At 49.0% G+C, this 19,819-nt stretch overlaps 1 protein-coding gene and 1 pseudogene across 1 annotated transcript in view; one reads left to right on the top strand and one right to left on the bottom strand.

The window, feature by feature from the left end:
• The window catches only part of LOC147083937 (uncharacterized), a 455,464-nt pseudogene that overhangs the window by 80,635 nt on the left and 355,010 nt on the right, over positions 1 to 19,819 (top strand).
• The window catches only part of LOC147083940 (uncharacterized), a 37,136-nt gene that overhangs the window by 8,906 nt on the left and 8,411 nt on the right, over positions 1 to 19,819 (bottom strand). The window contains exon 2 of the mRNA XM_085980015.1: positions 13,469 to 14,033. Coding sequence (XP_085836141.1) covers positions 13,469 to 14,033 — 565 coding nt within the window. The remainder of the gene's footprint in view (positions 1 to 13,468; positions 14,034 to 19,819) is intronic.

The raw sequence follows: 19,819 nt of genomic DNA, 5'->3' as shown, positions 1-19,819 counted from the left end.
GGACGGTGAGGTCCGAGTGGGAATGGAGCGGTGAATTGAAATGACAGGCGACCGGAAGCTCGGGGTCACCCTTACGGACTGAACGGAGGTGTTCCGCAAAGCGGTCACCCAATCTGCGTTTGGTCTCCCCAATGTAGAGGAGACTGCATCGTGAGCAGCGAATACAGTATACTAGATTGCGAGAAGTACAAGTAAATCGCTGTTTCACCTGGAAGGGGTGTTTGGGGCCCTGGACAGTGGGGAGGGGGGAGGTATAGGGGCAGGTGTTACATCTCCTCCGCTTGCACGGGAAGGTGCCAGGCGAAGGGGAAGGGCTGTTTGGGGTGATGGAGGAGTGGACTAGGGTGTCTCGGAGAGAGCGGTCCCTGCGGAATGCTGAAAGGGGAGGGGAGGGGAAGATACGTTTGGTGGTGGGATCACTTTGGAGGTAGCGGAAATGCCGGAGGATGATCCGTTGAATGTGGAGGCTGGTGGGGTGAAAGGTGAGGACAAGGGGAACCCTATCGTGGTTCCGGGAGGGAGGGGCAGGGGTGAGGGCAGAGGTGCGGGAGATAGAACTGACACGGTCGAGGGCAGTGTCCACCACGGTAGAGGGGAATCCTCGGTTGCGGAAAAAGGAAGACATGTCTGAAGCACTGGTGTGGAAGGTGGCATCGTCGGAGCAGATACGGCGGAGGCGGAGAAACTGGGAGAATGGCATAGAGTCCTTACAGGAAGCGGGGTGGGAGGAAGTGTAGTCCAGGTAGCTGTGGGAGTCAGTGGGCTTGTAGTAAATATTGGTCGATAACCTATCCCCAGAGATGGAGACGGAGAAGTCGAGGAAGGGAAGGGAAGAGTCAGAGATGGACCATGTGAAGGTGAGGGAAGGGTGGAAATTGGAGGCAAAGTGAATGAAATTGTCAAGTTCGGGGCGAGAGCAGGAAACGGCACCGATACAGTCATCAATGTATCGGAAAAAGAGGTGAGGGAGGGGACCCGAGTAGGACTGGAACAAAGATTGTTCCACATAGCCCACGAAAAGGCAGGCATAGCTAGGACCCATGCGGCTACCCATGGCAACACCTTTGATTTGGAGGAAATGAGTGGAGTTAAAGGAGAAGTTGTTCAATGTGAGAACAAGTTCAGCCAGGCGGAGGAGGGTAGTGGTGGATGGGGACTGGTCGGGCCTCTGTTCGAGGAAGAAGCGGAGCGCCCTCAGGCCATCCGGGTGGGGGATGGAGGTGTAGAGGGATTGTACGTCCATGGTGAAAAGGAAGCGGTTGGGGCCAGGAAACTGGAAACTGTTAAAGTGGCGGAGGGCGTCCGAAGAGTCGCGGATGTAGGTGGGAAGAGACTGGACAAGGGGAGAAAAGATAGAGTCAAGATAGGAAGAGATAAGTTCCGTAGGGCAAGAACAGGCTGAAACGATGGGTCTACCAGGGCAGTCCTGTTTGTGGATCTTGGGAAGGAGGTAGAAGCGGGCTGTGCGGGGTTGGGGAACTATGAGGTTGGTGGCAGCGGGGGGAAGATCTCCAGAGGAGATGAGGTCAGTGACAGTCTTGGAAACGGTGGTTGGATGTTCGGTAGTGGGGTCATGGTCCAGGTGGAGGTAGGAGGAGGTGTCGGAGAGTTGGCGTTCAGCTTCCGCTAGGTAGAGGTCAGTACGCCAAACAACAACAGCACCACCCTTGTCAGCGGGTTTAATGACAATGTCAGGGTTGGATCTAAGAGAATGGAGTGCTGCAAGTTCAGAGGGAGGTAGGTTGGAGTGAGTGAGGGGAGCAGAGAAATGGAGACGGAGGCTGAACACCAACACTCCTGACACCTCTTCCTACCACCCCCTGGACCATGACCCCACTACCACATCAAGCCATTGTTTCCAGAACTGTCACTGACCTCGTCTCCTCTGGAGATCTTCCCTCCATGACTGTCAACCTCATAGACCCCCAACCCTGCACAGCCCGCTTCTACCTCCTTCCCAAGATCCACAAACAGGGCTGCCCTGGTAGACCCATCATTTCAACCTGTTCTTGTCCCACGGAACTGATTTCTTCCTATCTCGACTCTTTTTTTCTCCCCTTGTCCAGTCTCTTCCCACCTACATTCACGACTCTTCCGACGCCCTTCGTCACTTTAACAGTTTCCAGTTTCCTGGCCCCAACCGTCTCCTTTTCACCATGGATGTCCAATCCCTCTACACCTCCATCCCCCACCAGGACGGCCTGAGGGCGCTCCGCTTCTTCCTTGAACAGAGGCCCCACCAGTCCCCATCCACCACCACCCTCCTCCGCCTGGCTGAACTTGTTCTCACATTGAACAACTTCTCCTTTGACTCCACTCACTTTCTCCAAATTAAAGGTGTTGCTATGGGAACCGCATGAGCCCTAGCTGTGCCTGCCTTTTCGTGGGATATGTGGATCATTCTTTAAGAAATAAGAGGAGTAGGCCATATGGCTCCGCCATTCAATAAGATCATGGCTGATCATCGACCTTAACTCCACTTTCCCGCCCGATCTCCATATCCCTTGATTCCCCTAGAGTCCAACAATCTATCGATCTCAGCCTTGAATATACTCAAAGACTCAGCATTCACAGCCCTCTGGGGCAGAGAATTCCAAAGATTCACAACCCTCTGAGTGAAGAAATTCCTCCTCATCTCAGTCTTAAATGGCCGACCCCTTATCCTGAGACGATGCCCCCTAGTTCTAGACACTCCAGCCAGGGGAAACAACCTCTCAGCATCTACCCTGTCAATCCCCTTCAGAATCTTGTATGTTTCAATGAGATCACCTCTCATTCTTCTAAACTCCAGAGAGTATCGGCCCATTCTACACAATCTCTCATCATAGGACAGCCCTCTCATCCCAGGAATCAATCTAGTGAACCTTCGTTGCACCGCCTCCAAGGCAAGTATATCCTTCCTTAGATAAGGAGACCAAAACTGTGCCCAGTACTCCAGGTGTGGTCTCACCAAGGCCCTGTACAATTGTAGCAAGACTTCCTTACTCTTATAATCCAACCCCTTTGCAATAAAGGCCAACATGCCATTTGCCTTCCTTATTGCTTGCTGTACCTGTATGCTAGCTTTGTTCCAGTCCTACTCAGGTCCCCTCCCTCACCTCTTTTTCCTGTACATTGATGACTGTATTGGTACTGTTTCCTGCTCTCGCCCTGAACTAGAACATTTCATTCACTTTGCTTCCAATTTCCACCCTTCCCTCACCTTCACATGGTCCATCTCTGACTCTTCCCTTCCTCGACTTCTCTGTCTCCATTTCTGGGGATAGGCTATCGACCAACATCTACTATAAGCCCACTGCCTCCCACAGCTACCTGGACTACACTTCCACCCACCCCGCTTCCTGTAAGGACTCTATTCCATTCTCCCAGTTTCTCCATCTCTGCCGCATCTGTTCTGACGATGCCACCTTCCATACTAGTGCTCCCGGTATGTCTTCCTTTTTCCTCAACCGAGGATTCCCCTCTACTGTGGTTGACACGGCCATTGACCGTGTCCGTTGCATTTCCTTCACTTCTGCTCTCACCCTTTCCTCTCCCTCCCAGAACCACGATAGGGTTCCCCTTGTCCTCACCTTTCACCCCACCAGCCTCCACATTCCAATCAAAATCAAAAAATCAAATCAACTTTTATTGTCATTGTTAGTGCACAAGTGCAGTACAACGAAATGTAGGCTTGTGGCTCCCGAGAGTGTACATTTAGATTAAGACATTTAAACATTCCACATACATTTGGCTTGTAATACATTAACATAAACTTAACCATAATAAAGTGCATTGGCAGATGTGCAGGCTTTAGAGTTTATTTGTGGAGTTCAGTAGGATGACAGCCCTGGGAAAGAAGCTGTTCCTAAATCTGGTCGTTCGGGTGCGAATGCATCTGCAGCGTCTCCCAGATGGCAGGAGGGCGAACAGACTGTGGCTGGGGTGGGTAGGGTCTTTGATGATGGACCGTGACCTCCGTAAACAGCGTTTCTGGTATATGTGCTCTATGGTCGGTAGCCGGGTGCCGGTAATGCGTTGGGCAGTTTTGACTACCCGCTGCAGGGCTTTCCGGTCATCGTAGCTACAGCTGCCATACCATACTGTGATACAGTTCGTCAGGATGCTCTCTATTGTGCAGCGGTAAAAGTTAGAGAGGATCAGGGGTGACAGGTTACATCCCTTCAGCCTCCTTAGGAAATATAGGCGCTGCTGGGCCGCCTTCACCAGAGAGGAGGTATTGAGGGACCAGGAGAGGTCTTCCGATATGTGGACTCCGAGGAACTTAAAGCTGTCCACCCTTTCCACCACAGCCCCATTGATGTGGATGGGGGTGTGACTTCCACCTTTAGACTTCCTGAAGTCCACAATGATTTCTTTGGTTTTCTTGATGTTAAGGGCCAGGTTCCTCCGCCATTTCCGCCACCTCCAGCGTGATCCCACCACCAAACACATCTTCCCCTCACCTCCCCTTTCAGCATTCCGAAGGGACCGCTCCCTCTGCGACACCCTGGTCCACTCCTCAATCACCCACAACAGCCCTTCCCCTTCACCCGGCACCTTCCCGTGCAAACACAGGAGATGCAACACCTGCCCTTTTACCTCCTCCCTTCCCACTGTCCAGGGCCCCAAACACTCCTTCCAGGTGAAACAGCGATTTACTTGTACTTCTTACAATCTAGTCCACTGTATTTGCTGCTCACGATGCGGTCTCCTCTACACTGGGGAGACCAAACACAGATTGGGTGACTGCCTTGAGGAACACCTCCATTCAGTCCGTAAGGGGGACCCCGAGCTTCCGGTCGCCTGTCACTTTAATTCTCCCCTCCACTCCCACTCTGACCTCTCTGTCCTCGGCCTCTTACACTGTTCCAACGAAGCTCAACGTAAGCTCGAGGATCAGCACCTCATCTTTCGATTAGGCACTTTACAGCCTTCTGGACTCAACATCGAGTTCAACAATTTCAGACTATAACCTGTATTTCTTTATATATTTTAATATTTTTCTCTTGTTTTCTCACATGGTAGCTGTTAATGTTGCTGCCATCATCATTCACACCACATCTAGAGCCATCTTTTGTTTCTTAACTTGCCCCATTACCATCTCCTTTTGCCTCGCACCATCATCCCTTTTGTCAGTCAATCTCTCCTGCCTTCCATCCAATCACAGACCTTCCCTTTGTTCTTCCATCCTATCTCAGACCTTCCCTTTGTCCTTCCATCCTATCACAGACCTTCCCTTTGTTCTTCCATCCTATCTCAGACCTTCCCTTTGTTCTTCCATCCTATCACAGACCTTCCCTTTGTCCTTCCATCCTATCACAGACCTTCCCTTTGTTCTGCCATCCTATCACAGACCTTCCCTTTGTCCTTCCATCCTATCACAGACCTTCCCTTTGTTCTTCCATCCTATCTCAGACCTTCCCTTTGTTCTTCCATCCTATCACAGACCTTCCCTTTGTTCTTCCATCCTATCACAGACCTTCCCTTTGTTCTGCCATCCTATCACAGACCTTCCCTTTGTTCTTCCATCCTCTCACAGACCTTCCCTTTGTTCTTCCATCCTATCACAGACCTTCCCTTTGTCCTTCCATCCTATCACAGACCTTCCCTTTGTTCTTCCATCCTATCACAGACCTTCCCTTTGTTCTTCCATCCTATCACAGACCTTCCCTTTGTTCGCTCCTCCCCTCCTCCCTGCCCCTGCTTAAAAACCTCTCTTCTCGAACCTTTTCCAGTTCTGACGAACGATCCTCGACCCGAAACGTTGACTCTGTTTCTCTCTCCTCGATGCTGCCGGACCTGCTGAGTGTTTCAGCATTTTCTGTTGGTATTTCTATCTTGATACTATTCGACTGCCTGAGGCTGCACGTAGGCCTCTCTGTTCTTATCCACTAGTCATTGATCATCCCGTCCCCAGGCTGACTCTGTGTTAACACCTCAGACTAAGCCTCAACCTGTTCTCCCGGTTACAGAACCAGTTTGTCTCTCTCAGGAATGCCCAAGACTCTGTTGTCTGGGCACCAACTCACTCAGGACCTCACATGTTGCAGCAAGTCTGCTGCCTGAGCAGTTTGCAGTGTTATTAGGTCTGTCGGTCTCTTAGCAACCACCTCCCTTATCTATGCAAAGGGCTCATCTCCTGACTTTGGGTGTTATCATTCCAAACTTCAGCATTCTCTGTCTTTTAGCTTCAATCTGTCTGTGTCCACCCAGTGACAACACTGAGCTCCTCCCTCCAACCACTGACACTCGCCCTCTTGCTGAGGAAGAAAGACTTGCATTTATATAGCGCCTTTCACAACCTCAGGATGTCCCAGAGCACTTTACAGCCAATGAAGAACTTCTGAAGTGTAGTCACTGTTGTAATGTAGGAAATGCGGCAGCCAATTGGCGCACAGCAAGCTCCCACAAACAGCAATGTGACAATGACCAGATAATCTATTTCAGTGATGTTGATTGAGGGATAAATATTGGCCCCAGGACACCGGGGAGAACTCCCCTGCTCTTCTTCAATGTAGCGCCATGGGATCTTTCACATCCACCTGAAAGAGCAGACGGGGCCTCGGTTTAACATCTCATCCGAAAACCGGCACCTCTGACAGCGCAGCACTCTCTCAGTACTGGAGTGTCAGCCTAGATTTTTATGCTCAAGTCTCTGGACTGGGACTTGAACCCACGACCTTCTGACTCAGAGGTGAGAGTGCTGCCCACTGAGCTAAAGTGCCTGGAGCTAAGCCAGCTGGGATACTTGACATAGGATTACATCGGATATACGGCACAGAAACAGGCAGATTATTATCTGAACGGCAATAGATTGGGAGAAGGGGAAGTGCAACGAGACCTGGGTGTCCTTGTGCACCAGTTGCTGAAGGTAAGCATGCAGGTGCAGCAGGTGGTTAAGAAGGCAAATGGTATGTTGGCCTTCGTAGCGAGAGGGTTCGAGTACAAGAACAAGGATGTCTTGCTGCAGTTGTACAGGGCCTTGGTGAGACCACACCTTGAGTATTGTGTGCAGTTTTGGTCGCCTTATCTGAGGAAGGATGTTCTTGCCATGGAGCGAGTGCAGCGAAGATTTACCAGACTGATACCTGGGATGGCAGGAATGACATATGAAGAGAGATTGAGTCGAATAGGCTTATACTCGCTAGAGTTTAGAAGAATGAGAGGGGATCTCATTGAAACTTATAACATTCTAACAGGACTAGACAGACTAGATGCAGGAAGGATGTTCCAGATGGCCGGGGAGTCCAGAACCAGGGGTCACAGTCTAAGGATAAGGGGTAAGCCATTTAGGACTGAAATGAGGAGGAATTTCTTCACCCAGTGAGTGGTGAACCTGTGGAATTCACTACCACAGAAGGCAGTAGAGGCAAATTCATTAAATATATTCAAGAAGGAGTTGGATATATTTCTTAAGGCTAAAGGGATCAAGGGATATGGGGAGAAAGCAGGGACAGGGTACTGAATTTGGACGATCAGCCATGATCTCATTAAATGGCGGAACAGGCTCGAGGGGCCGAATGGCCTACTCCTGCTCCTATCTTCTATGTTTCTAGAGCAGAGAAGGTTAAGGGGAGATTTACTAGAATGGTACCAGGGATGAGGGGCTTCAGTTATGTGGAGAGACTTGAGAAGCTGGGGTTGTTCTCCTTGGAGCAGAGAAGGTTAAGGGGAGATTGACCAGAATGGTTCCAGGGATGAGGGACTTCAGTTACATTGATAGACTAGAGAAGCTGGGATTCTTCTCCTTACAGCAGAGAAGGTTAAGGGGAGATTGACCAGAATGGTACCCAGGATAAGAGACTTCAGTTATGTGGAGAGACTGGAGAAGCTGGGAGTGTTCTCCTTAGAGCAGAGAAGGTTAAGGGGAGATTTACTAGAATGGTACCAGGGATGAGGGGCTTCAGTTATGTGGAGAGACTGGGGAAGCTGGGGTTGTTCTCCAATGAATGATCTGGACGAGGGAATTGGATGTAATATCTCCAAATTTGCAGATGACACAAAGCTGGGTGGGAGGCTGTGCTGTGAGGAGGATGTCGTGAAACTCCAGTACGATTTGGACAGGTTGGGTGATTGTGCAGAAACATGGCAAATGCACTATAATATGGATAAATGTGAGGTTATCCACTTTGGTGGCAAAAACAGGAAGGCAGATTATTATCTGAATGGCAATAGATTGGGAGAAGGGGAAGTGCAAAGAGACCTGGGTGTCCTTGTGCACCAGTCGCTGAAGGTAAGCATGCAGGTGCAGCAGGTGGTTAAGAAGGCAAATGGTATGCTGGCCTTCGTAGCGAGAGGGTTCGAGTACAGGAACAAGGATGTCTTGCTGCAGTTGTACAAGGCCTTGGTGAGACCGCACCTTGAGTATTGTGTGCAGTTTTGGTCGCCTTATCTGAAGAAGGACGTTCTTGCCATGGAAGGAGTGCAGCGAAGATTCACCAGGATGATAACTGGGATGGCAGGAATGATGTACGAGGAGTGATTGTGTCGATTGTGCTTATACTCACTGGAGTTTAGAAGATTGAGAGGGGATCTCATCGAAACCTATAAAATTCTGTCAAGCCTGGACAGACTAGATGCAGGAAGGATGTTTCCGATGGCCAGAAAGTCCAGAACCAGGGGTCATAGTCTAAGGATAAGGAGTAAGCCATTTAGGACTGAAATGAGGAGGAATTTCTTCACCCAGAGAGTGGTGAACCTGTGGAATTCTCTGCCACAGAGGGCGGTGGAGGCCAGTTCATTAAATATATTCAAGGAGTTGGATATATTTCTTAAGGCTAAAGGGATCAAGGGATATGGGGAGAAGGCAGGGACAGGGTACTGAATTTGGATGATCAGCCATGATCTCATTGAATGGCGGAGCAGGCTCGAAGGGCCGAATGGCCTACTCCTGCTCCTATCTTCTATGTTTCTAGAGCAGAGAAGGTTAAGGGGAGATTTACTGGAATAGTACCAGGGATGAGGGGCTTCAGTTATGTGGAGAGACTGGAGAAGCTGGGGTTGTTCTCCTTAGAGCAGAGACGTTTAAGGGGAGATTGACCAGAATGGTTCCAGGGATGAGGGACTTCAGTTATGTGGAGAGGCTGGAGAAGCTGGGGTTGTTCTCCTTAGAGCAGAGAAGGTTGAGAGGAGATTTGATGGAGGTGTTCAAAATCATGAGGGGGTCTGGACAGAGTAGATAGAGAGAAACTGTTCCCATTGGTGGAAGGCTCGATAACCAGAGGACACAGATTTAAGGTGATTGTCAGAAGGTCCAAAGGCTCCTCACAGCTTACTGTCCCACCTAGCTTTGTATCATCAGCAAACTTGGATACATGACACTCGGTCCCTTCATCTGGGTCATTAATATAGATTGTAAATAGCTGAGGCCCCAACACTGATCCACGCGGCACCCCACTAGATACAGCCTGCCAACCTGAGAAAGATCTGTTTATCCCTGCTCTCTGTTTTCAGTCCGTTAACCAATCCTCTATCCATGCTACTATATTACCTCCAACCCCGTGAGCCCTAATCTTGTGTAATAACCTTTTATGTGGCACCTTATCGAATGCCTTTTGGAAATCCAAATATACTACATCCACTGGTTCCCCTTTATCTACCCTGCTAGTTACATCCTCAAAAAACTCTAATAAATTTGTCAAACACGATTTCCTTTTCATAAAACCATGTTGACTCTGCCTAATCATGTTATGATTTTCTAAGTGACTTGATACCACTTCCTTAACAATGGATTCCAGCATTTTCCCGATGACTGATGTAGCTTTCAAAAGCTGTTATAATAATGTGTCCGTGACTACACAAACCACTCTGGGTACAGGTATATTGTGTATCAGTAAAACAGTCCGTGACTGCACAAACCACTCTGGGTCCAGGTATATTGTGCATCAGTAAAACAGTCCGTGACTACACAAACCACTCTGGGTACAGGTATATTGTGTATCAGTAAAACAGTCCGTGACTACACAAACCACTCTGGGTCCAGGTATATTGTGTATCAGTAAAACAGTCCGTGACTACACAAACCACTCTGGGTCCAGGTATATTGTGTATCAGTAAAACAGTCCGTGACTACACAAACCACTCTGGGTACAGGTATATTGTGTATCAGTAAAACAGTCCGTGACTACACAAACCACTCTGGGTACAGGTATATTGTGTATCAGTAAAACAGTCCGTGACTACACAAACCACTCTGGGTACAGGTATATTGTGTATCAGTAAAACAGTCCGTGACTACACAAACCACCCTGGGTACAGGTATATTGTGTATCAGTAAAACAGTCCGTGACTACACAAACCACTCTGGGTCCAGGTATATTGTGTATCAGTAAAACAGTCCGTGACTACACAAACCACTCTGGGTCCAGGTATATTGTGTATCAGTAAAACAGTCCGTGACTACACAAACCACTCTGGGTACAGGTATATTGTGTATCAGTAAAACAGTCCGTGACTACACAAACCACTCTGGGTCCAGGTATATTGTGTATCAGTAAAACAGTCCGTGACTACACAAACCACTCTGGGTACAGGTATATTGTGTATCAGTAAAACAGTCCGTGACTACACAAACCACTCTGGGTACAGGTATATTGTGTATCAGTAAAACAGTCCGTGACTACACAAACCACTCTGGGTCCAGGTATATTGTGTATCAGTAAAACAGTCCGCGACTACACAAACCACTCTGGGTACAGGTATATTGTATATCAGTAAAACAGTCCGTGACTACACAAACCACTCTGGGTACAGGTATATTGTGTATCAGTAAAACAGTCCTTGACTACACAAACCACTCTGTGTACAGGTATATTGTGTATCAGTAAAACAGTCAGTGACTACACAAACCACTCTGGGTACAGGTCTATTGTGTATCAGTAAAACAGTCCGTGACTACACAAACCACTCTGGGTCCAGGTATATTGTGTATCAGTAAAACAGTCCGTGACTACACAAACCACTCTGGGTCCAGGTATATTGTGTATCAGTAAAAGAGGTTTATTAAGCATTAAAAATCCGGTACAAAGAAGTAGTACTTAAGAAGAGAGTCACAGTCTGTTCGTTCAAACCCCGGCATTCCTTCCGAGTGAGCGCGGCGCAAGTCTCCTGATGTATCTTGCTGTGTTCCGTTGACCCATGCGCGCTTCCTTGGGATCTTGCTGTGTTCTGTTGACCGAAGCTCCTATCAATCTCTGGTTACACGGTGCGCGCTTTCGATGTTCAAAACCTATATCTTTATACCCTTTTCCCTCTCGTTTTGCCGACGTGGCAGTAATTAACCCTCTAACACCTGGTAAAAAGTCTTGCTCCCTCGTTACCCATCTTATGACCTTGTTTGATCCTTCTGACTTTTTCTCCATGCATAACAAAGTACCCTTATCTCAGATCTTCACTTTTCATAGAACACTTCCTAGAATGTTGACAAACAGTCGGTCCATCCGATAGCTGGACCAATGAAGGACGTCTCCAACTCTTATCTATCTCTCTAGTTTTTATCTCTTTAAGCATAATATTGCTGAATTCCTCGTCTCCATAAACTTAGCACAACATTCCATTACTTCAGTAATTTTAAACAGGTTTTTAGTCAGGTTGGCATAATCCCATCCTGCTTTGTTCTCAGCCATTCTCCATTTTATACAGGCTTTTAGGATCTTAACATACAATCTCACATATTATAGTTATATAAAAATGGTTATCGAATCTTAATAATGTTTACTAAATCCTACAGGTACACCCTATCCTACATATCCCTACCTTGAGGGCGAGGCATTTGCCGACCCCTCAAAACTAAAATCTTACATATGGATTATTTTTCTTCCGTTTATGTAACTCTAACATGTTCTGGGCTGTGATCATATTTAAATGTGATTGGGCATTGGACTTTAGGTGTTTCAGGTAGCAGGTGTCGAATAGTAAGCACATCATTACTACAAGTTGGGATATGACCAGTACATGGGAAATTATCCTAATCCAATGAGGAATTTCCATGTTTGTCCCTATGTTGTCTTATTCGTCCTAACAGTTTTTGACTCCCTACCTTGTGACATTTGTGCTTAACTGGGTAGATCTTAAACAAACTTCTGATCTTACATAGTTCAAAGTTTTACTACATGGGTTACATATCTCAAATACAAAATCATTACAAGTTGGAGAACAACCAGAGCGTGTGAAATAATAGGAGCCTAAGGGCATGCTGATGTATTAAGCCCAATATCCCACCAGTGTGTGTTGTCCCTTATGCTTTCAATTTCAATATCTATTCTCCAGTTGTCTTGCTCCAAAACATAAAAAATGCTTTAGGGAGGAGTTCAGTCGTATCATGAGCTCACTGAAACCCTCAAACAATAGGGGAATGTCGGGTCTGAATTGTGCCACATAACTGTGCAGCTCGTACTTAAAAACGTGTTGGTTGATGGGACAGGTCCTGTTAGACCCGTAAAGCATGGTAGTTGTGGTGGTAGTGACACAGGAGGCACCACCAAAATCACCTCATACTGGATTCGTACTGGTTTTCCCCACGCTCTGTTACCTACAAAACACAATTATTAGTCACAGTTAAATTCAGTCTTACAATCATTTCAAGCGACATTACAGTTTCACATCTACTTCCTGATCTTCCAAGTCGAGATCCTTTCTCCCTTCTGTTTTTCAAAATAGCGGCCACGGGATCTTTTACACCCACCTGAGAGGGCAGACGGGGCAGCGGTTTAACGTCACATCCGAAAGATGGCACCTCTGACAGGGCAGCTCTCCCTCAGTACTGCCCTAGAGTGTCAGCCTAGATTACGTGCTCAAGTCTCCAGAGTGGGACTCAAACCCACGACCTTCTGACTCGAGAGGTGGGAGTGTCGCTCACTGAGCCAAGGCTGACCCCTCTTAAACTCCAGCCTAGTTACTGGGGTTATCAGCGTTTTCAAACCGCCCCCCCCCCGACAACCCCGTAATTGCCATTATTAACACAGAACAGTCCTTCATGTGATTGACAGCAGAATGGGACCAGTGCGCTCAGGTATGAACTCGCTGGTGTCTCAGCAGGTGAGTTGAAGTGGTGAATCCCTTTTCACACACTGAGCAGGGGAACGGCCTCTCCCCAGTGTGAGTGCGCTGGTGTATCCGAAGAGTGGATGAGTGCGTAAACCTCTTCCCGCAGTGAGAGCAGCTGAACGGCCTCTCCCCAGTGTGAGTGCGCTGGTGTATCTGAAGATTGGATGAGTGCTTAAACCTCTTCCCGCAGTGAGAGCAGCTGAACGGCCTCTCCCCAGTGTGAGTGCGCTGGTGTATCAGCAGGTGAGATGGACTGGTGAATCCCTTTTCACACACTGAGCAGGGGAACGGCCTCTTCCCGGTGTGGGTGAACTGGTGTCTCCAAAGATTGGATGAGTGCGTAAACCTCTTCCCGCAGTGAGAGCAGCTGAATGGCCTCTCCCCAGTGTGAGTGCGCTGGTGTGTCAGCAGGTGAGATGGACTGGTGAATCCCTTTTCACACACTGAGCAGGGGAACGGACTCTTCCCGGTGTGCGTGAACTGGTGTTTCCGAAGACTGGATGAGTGCGTAAACCTCTTCCCGCAGTGAGAGCAGCTGAACGGCCTCTCCCCGGTGTGGATGCATCGATGCTTCTCCAGGATCTTGGAGCATTTGAAACTCTTGTCGCATTCGGAACATTTAAACGGCCTCTCATCAGTGTGAACCAGCTGGTGTTCCCGCAGAGTGGAGGGATGAGTGAATCCTTTCCCACACACGGAGCAGGTGAACGGCCATTTCACAGAGTGACTGCGTTGATGAGTCTCCAGCTTGGAGATGCAACTGAATCCCTTTCCGCATTCCCGACATTTGCACGGATTCTCCTCGCTTTGGTTACACTTGTGCCTCCCCAGGCTGCACCTTTGGTTGAATCCACGTCCACACACAAGACACGTGTGCAGTTTGTCCGCACTCTGATTGCTGCTTTCCGCTTCCATATGGCGATGATATTCAGGTCCTGATGAATCGAGTGACTCTGTCAGATCGTCGTGTGAAGTTTGCGTTGAGCTGCCCATCTGCAGTTCCTCCCCTTGCAAGAGACAGTAAAACAGGTTTATATAAATAATTAATGTAAATACAGCAGAGAAAATAAAGACTTCCAAAAGGCATTTGACAAGGTGCCACAGAAAAGATTACTGCACAAGATAAAAAAAACCACGGGATTGGGGGTAATATACTGGCATGGGTGGAAGATTGGCTATCTAACAGAAAACAGAGAGTTGGGATAAACGGTTCATTCTCGGGTTGGCAATCAGTAACTAGTGGTGTTCGGCAGGGGTCAGTGCTGGGACCCCAACTCTTTACAATCTATATTAACGATTTGGAGGAGGGGACCGAGTGCAACATATCCAAGTTTGCCAACGATACAAAGATGGGAGGGAAAGCAGTGAGTGAGGAGGACATAAAAAACCTGCAAAAGGACATAGACAGGCTAAGTGAGTGGGCAGAGATTTGGCAGATGCAATATAATGTTGGCAAGTGTGAGGTTATGTACTTTGGCAGAAAAAATCAAAGAGCAAGTTATTATCTAAAGGGCGAGAAACTGCAAAGTGCTACAGTACAAAGGGATCTGGGGGTCCTGGTGCATGAAACACAGAAGGTTAGTATGCAGGTACAGCAGGTGATCAGGAAGGCCAATGGAATCTTGGCTGTTATTGCAAGGGGGATGGAGTATAAAAGCAGGGAAGTCTTGCTTCAGTTATACAGGGTATTGGTGAGGCCACACCTGGAATACTGTGTGCAGTTTTGCTTTCCATATTTAAGAAAAGATATACTTGCTCTCGAGGCGGTTCAGAGAAGGTTCACTCGGTTGATTCCAGAGATGAGGGGGTTGACGTATGAGGAAAGGTTGAGTGGGTTGGGCCTCTACTCATTGGAGTTCAGAAGAATGAGAGGCGATCTTATCGAAACATATAAGATTGTGAGGGGGCTTGATCGGGTGGATGCGGGGAGGATGTTTCCACTGATGGGTGAGATTAGAACTAGGGGGCATAATCTAAGAATAAGGGGCTGCCCTTTCAAAACTGAGATGAGGAGAAACTTCTTCACTCAGAGGGTGGTAAATCTATGGAATTTGCTACCCCAGAGAGCTGTGGAAGCTGCAACATTAAATACATTTAAAATGGAGATAGACAGTTTCCTAGCAGATAAGGGAATTAGGGGTTACGGGGAGAGGGCAGGGAAGTGGACGTGAGTCCAGATTCAGATCAGCCATGATCCTATTGAATGGCGGAGCAGGCCCGAGGGGCTGTATGGCCTACTCCTGCTCCTACTTCTTATGTTCTTATGAAAGACTGGCCTTTATACAGCGCCTTTCACGACCAACGGTTTTACAGCCAATGAATTACTTTTTGAAGAGTAGTCGCTGTTGTAATGTGGGAAACACTGCAGCCAATTTGCATGATAAATAATGGCCAGGACACCGGGGATAACTCTCCTGCCCTTCTTCGAAATTATGGGATCTTTTATGTCCACCTGAACGTCTCTTCCGAAAGACGGCCCTCCGACAGTGCGGCGCTCCCTCAGTACTGCCCCTCCGACAGTGCGGGGCTCCCTCAGTACTGCCCCTCCGCCAGTGCGGGGCTCCCTCAGTACTGCCCCTCTGACAGTGCGGCACTCCCTCAGTACTGCCCTTCCGACAGGGCACCGCCCCTCCGACAGGGCGGCGCTCCTTCGGCACTGCCCCGGAGCGTCAGCCTAGGTTTATGTGCTCGAGTCCCTGGAGTGGGGACCTTCAACCCACAACTTTCTGACTGAGAGATGAGGGTGCTGTCAACTGAGCCACTAGCTGGCTCTCAAGCTCTTTCACATCCTTGCTAAAGTGCGGTGGTGGGGGGAATTGTCACAGACCCTTTAATCAGAAGAACACACGAGAGGGGGGAGGGAGTCCCTTTAAATATGGAGGGGGTGGGTGACCCTGTAAATGTGGAGGGGGTGGGTGACCCTTTAAATGTGGAGGGGGTGGGTGTCCCTTTAAATGTGGAGAGGGTGGGTGACCCTTTAAATGTGGAGGCGGGGCCGCGCATGCTCATTCGGGCCCACCACAAAACCAGACTGCCAGTGCGCCTGCGCGGGGCCTCCGGGGAGCAGACGGAAGGCCGGGCCCAGGGAAGAGGCGGAATCAGCGGCCGGGGTAAAGTCAAGAAACGATAGCAAAATACTGCAAATGTTGGAAATCCGAAATAACAACAGAAAATGCTGGAAAAACTCAGCAGGTCAGGCAACATCCGTGGAGAGAAATTTGAGTTGACGTTTTAAATCGAGGTGAGGTGAGGGACCGGAGCGCGAGATTATAAAGTAAAATACGAGAAAAACCAAACCTGAGAGTCGGGCGGGCGGGACCTCCGCGGACGCCGAACGGAGCGGATTGAGCCGCAGCAATGTGATTTTGACTGACGGGAGCGCTGACCAATAGGAAGAGAGCTGAACTGGGCGGCCTGGTCCTCCAACCAATGGCGGCGTGGCTAGGGGGCGGGACCTTCCCTCCCTCCCTGGCGATGGTGGGCGGGGGCCCAATTCTGACGTCATCAACGGAAGAGGCCAATTCAGGTGGATGTCGGCCGGCCCGGGCCTCTGACTGACAGGAGCTCTGACCAATAGGAAGAGGGCTGAGGTGGGAGAACTGAACTGGGCGGCCTGGTCCTCCAACCAATGGCGGCGCGGCAAGGGGGCGGGGCCTTCTCTCCAGCTCAGGTGCGCTGGGGCCGATTGTGACGCGCTGTCCCCAGGTGAGAGCAGCTCAGTCAGCACAGAGCTGGGGCTGGAATCTGGCAAAGGGGCACAAGCTTCACAATACAAGCTGCTTTCAAATGCAAAATTGTTTCCTACAGACAGCCTAGGTCACTCTGCAAAATAAAACTGTTTAACAATTCATCATAACGCCCCTGCTTTAGGAGAGGCGTAGAGTGCAAAAGCAAGAAAGTTATGATGAAACTGTGTAAAAGACTGGAGTCAGCTGTGGCTCAGTGGATAGCAGAGTCAGAAGGTTGTGGGTTCAAGAAAGACTTGCACTTATAAGAACATAAGAAATAGGAGCAGGAGTAGGCCATTCGGCCCCTCGAGCCTGCTCCGCCATTCAATGAGATCATGGCTGATCATCCAAATTCAGTACCCTGTCCCTGCCTTCTCCCCATATCCCTTGATCCCTTTAGCCTTAAGAAATATATCCAACTCTTTCCTGAATATATTTAATGAATTGGCCTCAACTGCCCAGTGTGGCAGAGAATTCCACAGGTTCACCACTCTCTGGGTGAAGTAATTCCTCCTCATCTCTGTCCTAAATGGCTTACCCCTTATCCTTAGACAGTGACCCCTGGTTCTGGACTCCCCGACCATCGGGAACATCCTTCCTGCATCTAGTCCGTCTAGTCCTGTTAGAATTTTATAAGTTTCAATGAGATCCCGTGTCATTCTTCTAAACTCCTGCGAGTATAAGCCCAATCGACCCAATCGAAGTGTGAGGTGATGCATTTTGGCAGAAGGAACAGGGAGAGGCAATATACACTTAATGGCACAGTTTTAAACAGTGTGCAGGGACAGAGGGATCTGGGAGTTAATGTGCATAGGTCACATACGAATTAGGAGCAGGAGTAGGCCACTCGGCCCCTCGAGCCTGCTCCACCATTCAATAAGATCATGGCTGATCTGATTACTCCACATTCCCACCTACCCCCGATAACCTTTCACCCCCTTGCTTATCAAGAATCTATCTACCTCTGCCTTAAAAATATTCAAAGACTCTGCTTCCACCGCCCTCTGAGGAAGAGAGTTCCAAAGACTCACGACCCTCTGAGAAAAAAATTCTCATCTCTGTCTTAAATGGGCGACCCCTTATTTTTAAACAGTGACCCCTAGTTCTAGATTCTCCCACAAGAGGAAACATCCTCTCCACATCCACCCTGTCCAGACCCCTCAGGATCTTATATGTTTCAATCAAGTCACCTCTTACTCTTCTGAACTCCAGCGGATACAAGCCTAGCCTGTCCAACCTTTCCTCATAAGACAACCCGCCCTCTGAAATGGCCCAGCAAGCCACTCAGTTGTAAACAACCGCTACGAAAAACAATAAGAATAAAACCGGACGGACCAACCGGCATCGACCTCGGAACCGGAAACGACAACGACAAACCCAGCCCTGTCGACCCTGCAAAGTCCTCCTTACCAACATCTGGGGGCTTGTGCCAGAATTGGGAGAGCTGTCCCACAGACTAGTCAAGCAACAGCCTGACATAGTCATAATTACTGAATCATACCTTACAACCAATGTCCCAGACACCACCATCACCATCCCTGGGTATGTCCTGTCCCACCGGCAGGACAGACCCACCAGAGGTGGTGGCACCGTGGTATACAGTCAGGAGGGAGTAGCCCTGGGAGTCCTCAACATTTACTCAGGACCCCATGAGGTCTCATGGCATCAAATTAAACATGGGCAAGGAAACCTCCTACTAATTACCACCTACCTCAGCTGATGAATCAGTACTCCTTCATGTTGAACACCAATTGGAAGAAGCACTGAGAGTAGCAAGGGCACAAAATGTCCTCTGGGTGGGGGACTTCAATGTCCATCACCAAGAGTGGCTCGGTAGCACCACAACTGACCGAGCTGGCCGAGTCCTAAAGGACATAGCTGCCAGACTGGGTCTGCGACAGGTGGTGAGGGAACCAACAAAAGGGAAAAACCTACTTGATCTCGTCCTCACCAATCTACCTGTTGCAGATGCATCTGTCCATGACAGCATTGGTGGAAGTGACCACCGCACAGTCCTTGTGGAGACGAAGTCCCGTCTTCATGTTGAGGATACCCTCCACCATGTTGTGTGGCACTACCACCGTGCTAAATGGGACAGATTTTGAACAGATCTGGCAACTCAAAACTGGGCATCCATGAGGCGCTGTGGGCCATCAGCAGCAGCAGAATTGTATTCAACCACAATCTGTAACCTCATGGCCCGGCATATCCCTCACTCTACCATTACCATCAAGCCGGGAGATCAACCCTGGTTTAACGAAGAGTGCAGGAGAGCATGCCGGGAACAGCACCAGGCATACCGAAAAATGAGGTGTCAACCTGGTGAGGCTACAACACAGGACTACTGGCATGCCAAACAACGGAAGCAACATGCGATAGACAGAGCTAAGCGATCTCACAACCATCGGATCAAATCAAAGCTCTGCAGTCCTGCTACATCCAGTCGTGAGTGGTGGTGGACAATTAAACAGTTAACAGGAGGAGGAGGCTCCAAAAATATCCCCATCCTCAATGATGGTGGAGCCCAGCACGTGAGTGCAAAAGACAAGGCTGAAGCATTTGCAACTATCTTCAGCCAGAAGTGCCGAGTGGATGATCCATCTCGGCCTCCTCCTGAGGTCCCCAGCATCACAGATGCCAGTCTTCAGCCCATTCAATTCACTCCACGTAATGTCAAGAAACGGCTGAAGACACTGGATACTGCAAAGGCTATGGGCCCTGACAACATTCCGGCAATAGTACTGAAGACTTGTGCTCCAGAACTAGCTGCGCCCCTAGCCAAGCTGTTCCAGTACAGCTACAACACTGGCATCTACCCGGCAATGTGGAAAATTGCCCAAGTATGTCCTGTCTACAAAAAGCAGGACAAATCCGACCCGGCCAATTACCGTCCCATCAGTCTACTCTCAATCATCAGCAAAGTGATGGAAGGTGTCGTCGACAGTGCTATCAAGCGGCACTTACTCAGCAATAACCTGCTAACTGACGCCCAGTTTGGGTTCCGCCAGGGCCACTCAGCTCCTGACCTCATTACAGCCTTGGTCCAAACATGGACAAAAGAGCTG

This window comes from Somniosus microcephalus, unplaced genomic scaffold (genome assembly GCF_052327205.1).
Source record: "Somniosus microcephalus isolate GS21.2 unplaced genomic scaffold, FLI_Smic_1.0 scaffold13, whole genome shotgun sequence".
NCBI classification, from domain to species: domain Eukaryota; kingdom Metazoa; phylum Chordata; class Chondrichthyes; order Squaliformes; family Somniosidae; genus Somniosus; species Somniosus microcephalus.
Note: the sequence above shows the minus strand (reverse complement) of the source record. Positions and strands in the feature narration are given on the sequence as shown.